Below are 9,739 nucleotides of genomic sequence, written 5' to 3' on the forward strand. Positions count from 1 at the left end.
GTTGTGTCTGGAAGTTCCCGCTATTATCAACAAATGGAAACTATTTCCACATCCTCTCAAATTTCAGCTGCTCTGTGGCTGGCCTTGACCTACAGAATAGAACAGAAAAAAAGGTCTAGTCATTATGTGCAGTGGGTCCCACTTTCATTTGGGGCAGTCAGCTGCCCTGGTATAAAGCAGCTCAGCAACCACTGAGTGTTGTGGAATCCTATGGGGAAAAGGCCATGTGACAAGCACCAGACACGTGAAGCACGTTGGACCTTACAGCTCTGCTTGGTAAACCACCCCAATGACAACATATGGGACAGAACTAACCAACAAACCCACAAAACCATGAGAAAGAACAGGTGGCTGTTTTTAGTCTTCAGAGTACATTTTGTTTTTACTGCAGTACAAATATGAAGCACAACATTTGCCATTTCAGCATTTCTTCACAATTTGGTGGCATTAACTGAGTCAAGTTCATCATGTCGTGCAACTACCATCACTAGCAGAGTTGCTGGTTACACAGCTAAGACAGATATCAAACATTCTGATTTCAATGCAACTAATGCTTTGAACTAAGTGATAAGCCAGATAGTCTAAGGACAAGAATATTTATAAAATAATTTCAAACTCTTTCCTAATCTAATTAAATAGCCTCAAGATAGTTTTCTAAAATAGATACCATTTAAGTAATGTTTCCCTGTAGGGCAATAAATTTAATTGTATTAATATTTATAACTTTTTATTTACTAATATCAAGCACTTGCCAAACAGCAATATCAAATCACGATCAATACATATCCTCAATTTTAACACAGCACTGAAATTATACTTGTGACCAGCCTTTAAGCAAAATACTGAGTATACAAATCAATTTCAGAAACATGAGCCTTAGTGGAGCACCAATGCTAAGCAACAATGCCAAGCCCACCACCTGGTCACTGCTACCACACTGCCACCTCCTGTCCCACCACACCAAAAACTCCACTCAGAGGCAACAGTTGGCAAAGGAAACTCAGCCAGGAACAGCACAGTTAACCATCTCATGTTTTCACCTCTCTTCCTCCCAGCTCAAAGCAACTGCCAGAGTTACTGAATAGCTAATTCATGCCTCTCAGATATTAGCTACTGCTAGAGAAATTACTCCTTGAAGAATGCCACTAACAACAATTACAATGAAGTCATCGCGATCCTATGACAGTGACTCTACATACTCCACAAAATTCACTTAATACAAAATCCTATTCCTCTAAAGACACAGAACGGTGGCATGGTTCACAAAAGGATTTCAAAGTATGGCAAAAAAATCCAAACAAACAAAAAAAAACCCCCAAACATTCCTTTCTGAGGTTTCCCAAAGACATACATGTACAAAAAAGCAACTCCACCACCACACTACAGAAAAGAAATTGAGGCTTCTTAAAGGAAAAAATCCCTGATCTCTGTAATTTCAGATTTTATTTTTAATCCTTAATTGGGAGCCTATTATTTCAAGCAGAATGGAAAAACCTCAGAACAAAACAAATCTTTTACACTTTATTATAATATTTGGTCTGAACAAGGAAAGTAACTGTGCTCACAGAAATCAACAGAAAAGCCAAAACAGATGCCAAGATTCTCAATTCCCACCATCTTTGGTTCCAGACATATGTCATGGTTTCATAGCTTCTTTCTTTGAATTACTGGTGGGCACACACACAGTAAAAGCTAATGAATATTAGATCTTAGTTGTGCTGCCAATTCAAAGGAAGGCAGTCTGATTCCTACAGATGCTCCGAGGGTGAAATGTGGGCAATCACCATATTTACAATCTCTGAAAACCTGCTGGATGGTCAGCTACAGACTGGTTCAGAATTAATGGCAATGAGTTTGAGGAAGTAAAAAACCCAAAAACGTTTAAGTATGCATCTCTCAGAATACTGAGAAAATGATGTGAAATCAAGAAAAAATTCTCTGGCTACAACCATGTAAGCAGTCATACATTACTGATCTTGGTAACTGCAAACCTCTGCTTAGTAATTCTTTACCAGCCATCAAAGTTTCCTAATATTCAGAACCACAAATCTAAGTGTAAGAAATCTCCCCAGTTTGTAAGACGCACTAGACCATATCAATGAGAAGTCGCACACTCAGACCAAAGCTGGTGAGCATTAAAAGCAGTTCTTGCTATTCCAACACTTCAAAGTCTGCCTATCTGTAAGATCATGTCTTATCTCTCACTAATGGGCACAATGCTGGCACAGCATTCTGTACTTTAACAGCTTTTAAAATGCAACACTAACCTTTAAACAAACCTCAAGCCAAACCCATTGTCATCAAGTTATATCTGATTCAAAATAACTCTAAAGGACAGAGAATTGCCTCACACAGCTTCAAAGGCTTTAACTGTATGGAAATAAACTGACATAACGCTTCCACAGGCATCAGTAGAACTGTCAACCTTCTCACCAGCAGTTAAGCTCTTAAGCACTGTGCCACTAGGGCTCCTTTTAGCTCCCAATAGTCACTTAAAATGAGATTCATTTCAAATCCCAATGGCTTTTGTATGTGCTCTGCTTATACAATTTACACATCATTGTTGCTGTGCACTGCAGAGTCAGAACCAACTCATAGCTGACCATTCAGTGGGTTTTCAGAGGTAGGCAATCGCACAAGAATGCCCATCTTTCTCTTGAGGAGCAACAGGTAGATTTGAAGTGTACGCTTTTGAGACTGCAGGGCAGCTTCTTATTATGAACTCTACCAGAGCTCCTTACATATTAAATATGAAAGTTACTCGCTTGGAAAACAAAAAAAAGATATGTAGGCTTAGGAGCCTGAGTGTTTATGTTTAAAGAATCATATATGAAAACCCCTCCATTTATTCAAACATACTGTGGACTACATATAAACCTAATCAAGTCTACAAAAAAAAAATCATATGGAATTTTAAGTAAAAAATGATTAAACTAAGCTGTAGGGGGGGAAATGTTGAGATCTGAAAAATTACTTTCATAATTTAAGAAAGCCATGGAGAATGAACTAAAACCACCATCCTCTCAGTTCTGCAACATCAGCAACTTTCTCATTCCCTCTGAGGCCCAACAGCCTATGACAAACAAGAAAAAAATTCGGTGCTGTTTACATAATCACATAGGGGCACGTACAAGGCCCTTAGGTATCAGCGGATCTTCCAACCAAACTCAATTTTTCAAAGTCATAACTATTTGGAGAAATATTGTATAAGACTACTATTACAAAAAGCCAAAGACACCACAACAAGATGAAGGTAAACAACCCAATTGAAAAATGGGAACGGGATATGAACAGACACTTCACCAATGAAGACATTCAGATGGCCAACAAGCACATGAAGAAATGTTCAAAATAACCTCTTAAGAGAGATGCAAATAAAAACAATTATGAGATATCATCTCACCACAGTAAGAATAGCAAAATTTAACAGAATAGCAAGCAACAAATGCTGGGAAGGTTGTGGAGAAACTGGAGCCCTAGTTCTGTCAGTAAAAGTGTAAAATGGTACAACCACTATGAAAGGGAATATGGCGCTTTCTCAAAAAGTTGCAAATAGAAATACCATTCAATCTAGCAATTCCACTACTGGGAATATACCCTAAAGAAACTAGAACTGCCACCCAAACAGATATATGCACACCACAGTTTATTGCCGCTTTGTTCACAACAGCAAAGAGTTGGAAACAACCCAAGTGCCCATCAACAATCTTCTTGTGCTGTATGTATCTTTACTATTTAGAACTGCAAGTGCAACTGTGTCAAAATAATCAGTGTCTTCCCTTCATTCCAGATGCAGGAGACCTCAGACTCTGCAAAGTACAGCTATAACCTTTCTCAACTGAGGGGTATCTGAATGCAGAAAAGCAACATTCCTTCCACATTCCCTTGAGACTCTGGTAATCAGGAGCCAAGCTTGGTCAGAACCAAACTCAACAATGCCCCTTCCTGAGAGGGTGTCCGCCCAGCTCAGCTCACAGTCAGAGCTAGACCAGCCTGCCAAGCATCCTATCACCTTCTGGGACGGTTTCCCCATTTTCGTGCTGCAGGCCCATTCATCTCTCTCGGAATGCTGCCATGAGCATTCTCCAGCACTGAGTTCCCAACATGCCTTGCACAGCAGGTCTAAAGATCACTGCTGCCTATGTAGGTATGCCTGTCTCAGATGTCCACACGATGACAGGCTGGAATGCCATGACTGCTAAATATACAGAAATCCACACCAAAATCCAGCAGGCTCACTTGGCAAGGACTGGTCCACAGCATTTGCCTTAACTGTTAAAGCAACCCTTCCCTCAAGCCCCTCTCGACTTTCCCATAGGTGTTGGGCAAAAGGTTATCACCAGCACCTCTCTCCCCTTTCTCAGAGCATAAACAGATATTATAAACAACAATCCACACAAAAAAAAAAAAACCAAAACAAAAAAAGAAAAAACAAAAATCACACAACCAAACACCCAAAACCAAAAACCCTGCATCACAGGCTGTTAAAATGAAATTTTTATTTCAATTTCCAGTTTAAGTTTCCCTGGGCAAAAGACAGCTTTTTTTTTAAAGCCATTTCAATATTCACTGCTGTCAAGTTGGAACCAGCTCACAGCTGCCCTCCATTGGGTTTGAGGCTGTAAAACACACAGGAAATCATCACCTATTTTTGACACTAAGTATGACTTTTCGGCTAACAGTGCACCTTGCTACCGACTAGGTCGGTAGAGCTCCCTAGTTGTTTTAACAACAGTTTACTTGGTTGGTCTCCAAAACATTAATTTAAAATATGTGCCAAATGTACTTGCTTCTGCTTATACAGTCCCCAATACTCAAGAAATTGTTTCCTAAATGTCTTTAGGAATGTGTAGGTAAATCAGATCAGATGCATACAGTTCTTATTTAGCTTTATTTTAGTGCAAGAAGAAAAAAAGCTTGAAGCCTTTTCAATGATTTCAAAGCTGTAGGTACAACAAGTGATAGTTTGCAGTGAGTTTATCTATAAATTAGATCTAGATACGACCTGTATCATCATTATTTAAAATCCTGAGCATCTCAATTTCAGTGAAAGTCAGCTAGAAAATCTTAAATCTACTTTGTCAATAAACTGAAGCTGCTTCTAACACTTGCTATGACTGATAATACTTTATCTCATGTGCTTTTCTGTAAAGGAGCTCTTGTTGACTCTAAGTAACAAAGTATACTTTTAGGCTGGATAAAAGCCTAAAAAGAATAAAACAGGCAGGTGAAGCCAGATAATGTTTTTAATTCCCTACACATGGGGAGAAATTCACACCATTTGGAAAAGAGGACAAGATAAAGTAATCTACATTGACATGTAGGTCAATGACTTGTATCTGAAGAAACTCATGATACTAAACCTTTAAATTTACAAACTTAGTACCAGGTCTCTGGCACAACCAATTGCTCTAGTCTCATTTTTCATTTAGCATCTAAATGAAAGAAAGAATGTAGAAAATTAAGATAACAGTGGCTAAATAGGAAGCCAGTTTGATTTGCAGAATGTGAATCTATTTTTCCCTAGGAAACGACTATGCTCTTAAACTCCTTTTTGGGAGGTACAATTTATTTTTTCAATTCTGTTAAACTAAGATCAATTTAGATACTTTTGAAAACACCACTCCACTGTTTCATAAGCTTTTAAAAAAGAATTACATATTACTATATGAAGTAACTTAAATTTGCCCCTAAATCCCCAGACAAATCAAAATCTTTTGGAGCACAGAAATCCCTGTCAGAATCAAAATTAAGAACATGGACAAAAAGACAAAAATCCAAACTAGCTCTCCACTTGAGCTGTGAAAATGATTTATCTAGCAAAGAGGTCAGTACCTAGAACAGGTATGTTGAGTCCCCCTCTATCTCTGCAAGGCTGCAGGGAACTGCACAGCAAATCACTCCTGCCCTTAGCCCTCCAACCACACACACCCTCCCATCAATGCCTAACCAGATACACACAGCCCTGGTTTAAATTAACTTTGAGTTTATTGTTTGGCCTGGGTTGGGAGTGGGGGATGGGAGGCAAACTGAAGTAACCCTAAGCCTACCTAACCAAACTGGAGAAGGCACAGGCCAACAGCAGTGCTACTTGCAAGAACCAGGATCTTTGCATTTCCAATTAGCATTATAGTGCTGAGATGGTCTGCTGTTCTGGAGAAAAGAGCCATTTCTCCAAAATATTGTCAAAGGTGAATAAACAAAGTCTTCAAACCTTCCGTAAAGGCACACTACACATGCTCTTGGAGAAATCATTCTACTTTCATCAGTGTTCAGGATTTCTTAGTGGTGATCTGAAAACAAAAATCTATTTCTGTAAAAAAGGAGCAGGAGACAAAGGCGGTTGATGCAGAAACCTGTATGTAGCTGAAAAGCATTTCTACAATGGAAAAGCCAGACATTAACTCATGTGTTCCAAGACCAGAGAGGAGATCAGTTCCTAGTTGTGTCTGTAATCAAATTTGTAAGTAAATCTGAACAGGTGTATTTGGTTCTTATTTAGCCTCACCTTAGTATAAGACCTAAGCTTTTCCTGTGATTTAAAAACTGCATATGGAGCAAGCAAAAAAAAAAAAACAAAGGTGATGAATTTGTTTACAGTAAAAAGCTGGTTCAAATTGAAGGCAAATTTTATATATAGCATTATAGAGCAAGTCTGAGTTGCCCCAAAGTGGGACCTTGTATACAGAAAGGGAAATGCACCAACAGCCTTGCAAACTTACCTTTCAGTGACCAACTCTATCACAAAAGGGTGGGCTTGCCACACGCCCATGCATATCTGCAGCTGCTTCTGCATACCTAAGCACTGCTTGCTAAATCTCAGCAAACTTCCCAAACCCTCTCCTATTGCAGCAACTTGACCTGCTCTCTGCCCAAGAGCAGCGACTGCTGTAATATCCAGTAACAAGCACTTAGTTGCTGGGTCCCAGACAACCCCTCTAGTCCTTCACTTCAAGACACACACAGCTGCCATACACCACAATGCAAGGGGGGGGGGGACACGACGACACGGGACGCAAAGGCCAAGCCATACAGTTCGATAAACACAGAAGGAAAAGAGACTGCTTTCAATTATGTAGCAAAGGAGTCTTTCCTCCCCATAATGAATAGGTGAGAACGGAATCGATAAACTCACCTCTGCCTTTTTGGGACTGAATGTTCAACTTCTATGAGTTTCCCGTGGAGTTCCACTTTACCTACGGACACACAAGAGTGGGAAAAGTTGGCTGGGTTCAGCTTTCCGGGCCCAAAAGACCCTCCTAGCCTAAGTACTGACATCAGTGGTCTCCTGAATTCGAAAGACGACCCTCTCCAAATCCCGGACGTGGCTCAAGGCAAGAGCTGAAAACTGACCTCTTGGACTCGTTTCTGTTTAGTTAGAGCGGTGGTGAGGAATACGATCCATCGACGGGCCCACTCCTTTGGTTACATTCCACCCCTTCCCCACAGTCCTGCTCTGAGCACTGCAGGGTAGGGGGTGAAGGGTCACCTAACCCCACAACACCCGCAAAATGGACGCAGCCTTCCTACCTCCCAGGACACTCCCATAGGACAAATGGGGAGACGGGGGCTCCCCAGCCCTTCACCAAGGGTGCGTTTCCAAGGCCCCCCGGAAAGATTTTGCAATGGACTCGAAAAGGACCTGGAATCGAGGGAAAACCTCAAAGCGGCGGGGAAGGAGAAAGCTAAGCCCCAGAGGTGCATCTGCGCCTGGACTGAACCCCGCGCGAAGGTCGGCGCAGCGCCCGCCAGCGGACGGAGTTGATAAAGGGGGCGAGGGAAGGCGCTGCGCTCGCAGGGGCACCCGCGCAGGCTCCCCGCGCGGCCCTCCGGAGGCCGCAGCCCCGCGCCGGGTCCCGGAAGCGGCCGGCCGCCCCCGCCCACCTGCCCCTCTCGCTCGTCCCCCCGAGCGCGGCGGAAAATGGAGGCCAAAACGCACCCGCCCCCTGCCCTCAGGGTCGCGAGGACGCGCGGGGCCGGCCGTACCAGGCACTGGCCCACGGCCTCACTCGACAGAGTGGTCCAAGCCCCTCTTCTTCGGTCCCTAGCCGGGGTCTAGAGGCCGGCGGCGAACCCAGCGCCGTAAATACCAGAGAAAAGAAAGCGAAGCAGACATTTGCTCTCGTCTCCCCCACCCCACCCCCCAGCCCGGGGTGAGGAAGCCGGGAGAGCGCCGCTGGGCCCAGGCTGGGCGCGGTGGCAGCTGACCCGGGTCCGCTGGGAGCGGCGGCCAGGGCCGCCCGCGCACGGGCTCCACGGCCGCCCCTGCGCCCCTCCCAGCCCCGACCCGGGGTTCCTGACAGCTCGTCCACCTTCGGCCGGCAGACCCGGTGGGGGGGAAGGGAGAGCGCGGCTGGAGCCAAATCTGCGCGCACCCCGACCCCACGACCCCCGGCCGCTGCCCGCCTGGCGGGGGCCCCGGTGGACGCCCACGGCAGCCGCGAGCCCGGCTGGTGGCGCGGGGCTGGGACGGGCGCCCGAGCGGGGCCAGGCCGGGGCCCACCTGAAAGTGTCTCGATGGCCTTGAGGGCCCAGCTGTCGTCCGGACAGTCCACGAACGCGTAGCCTGTCTTCACCAGGAAGGGTCCCGACACCGGGATCTTGGCGTCCTTGAAGATACTTTCTAGGTCCGAAGGAACGGCGTTCTCGCTCAGGCTTCCGATATACAGTTTGTTCATTGTGAAGATCGGTGGTTTAAAAAAACTAATAAGAGAAAAACGAAAAAAATTAAAACCACCCACAATGATGGATGGATCCGGCGGTTTTGTTCCCCTCGTCTTTTCGCCTTTAAAATGCACAGACACAGTAAAAAAACAAGGGCGAGAGCGGGGAGCGAAAAATAAGATCTGAGGGTTCTTGCTTCTCCTTTTCTAGGTATAAAAAAAGAAAAATGAAAAAGAAAAAGCCTTGCTACAACCCAAACGCATCAGCGAGTCGTCCTAACTCTGAGAAGGAGGCGGGATTAAGCAAGAGAAAGGAGGAGGAGAAAGGGGGGGGAAACTACTTTTTGTCTCTTCCTCCCCAGCCCCTTTGGCATCGGCCAGCGGACTGTGAAAATATCACACAACGTGAGGGCAGGCGCCGCCTCCCCATAAAAAACCCCGAAGGGTGACTGGCAGGAGGGAGGGAGAGGGGAAGGAGGGAGGAAGGCGCAGGAGGCGGAAAAAATCCGCTCCGAGTGTCCGGCTTTTTGAATGAGCCACGTGTTCAAACTACAAATCAACGTCTCACGTGAGGAATCCCAGCGCCTCAATTAGAGTGGGTTTCGGGGGGCGGTGGGAGGAGAGCGAGCCGGAGGAGGAAGAGGGGGAGGGGAGGTTGGGTGAGGGACTGAGGAGGGGGAGGAGGAAATATGCTCAAGGAGGCGCAGCCGGGGCGCCGAGCGGCGCGGGGGGAACTGATTGTCACAGCAGAGTTTGGAAAGGGTTATCTGCTCGGGGCGGGGGTTGCAATAGTCATTTTTCTTTCTTTTTTTAAATGAGTATAGGGGTAGGAGTGCTAACTAGACCTTTTCTCAACTCTATCTACTGGAGTTTATTTATAATTGTTCGATTTTCCCCCCTCTTTTTAAGAATAGGTGATTAATAAAACCCAAGAGTCACAACCCTGAACTAGCCTTGTGGCTTTGATGACATGCTAAGTGGAACCTCGGCCAAGCCGCGAGCACGTTTGCAGGGCTGCCAGGGGCGGAAATGCAACGAGGGGGTGGGGTGGGCCAAGGCTGGGGAGACGCACGGGG

At 44.9% G+C, this 9,739-nt stretch overlaps 1 protein-coding gene across 2 annotated transcripts in view; it reads right to left on the reverse strand.

Moving 5' to 3' along the window:
* IGF2BP3 (insulin-like growth factor 2 mRNA binding protein 3) overlaps nucleotides 1–8,947 on the reverse strand; it is a 189,452-nt gene extending 180,505 nt beyond the window's left edge. Inside the window, exons 1-2 of one of the 2 annotated variants that reach the window (XM_006880296.1) lie at nucleotides 8,504–8,947; nucleotides 7,136–7,196 (exon numbers count right to left, since the gene is read on the reverse strand). In XM_006880296.1, the coding sequence (XP_006880358.1) occupies nucleotides 7,136–7,196; nucleotides 8,504–8,678 (236 nt within the window). In that variant the 5' untranslated portion in view covers nucleotides 8,679–8,947. The remainder of the gene's footprint in view (nucleotides 1–7,135; nucleotides 7,197–8,503) is intronic. The other variant, XM_006880297.1, reaches the window with a different exon arrangement.
* Between the last annotated feature and the right edge of the window lie 792 nt (nucleotides 8,948–9,739).

This window comes from Elephantulus edwardii, unplaced genomic scaffold, assembly GCF_000299155.1.
Source record: "Elephantulus edwardii isolate Elephantulus edwardi_28Jun2011 unplaced genomic scaffold, EleEdw1.0 scaffold00007, whole genome shotgun sequence".
Classification (NCBI taxonomy): domain Eukaryota; kingdom Metazoa; phylum Chordata; class Mammalia; order Macroscelidea; family Macroscelididae; genus Elephantulus; species Elephantulus edwardii.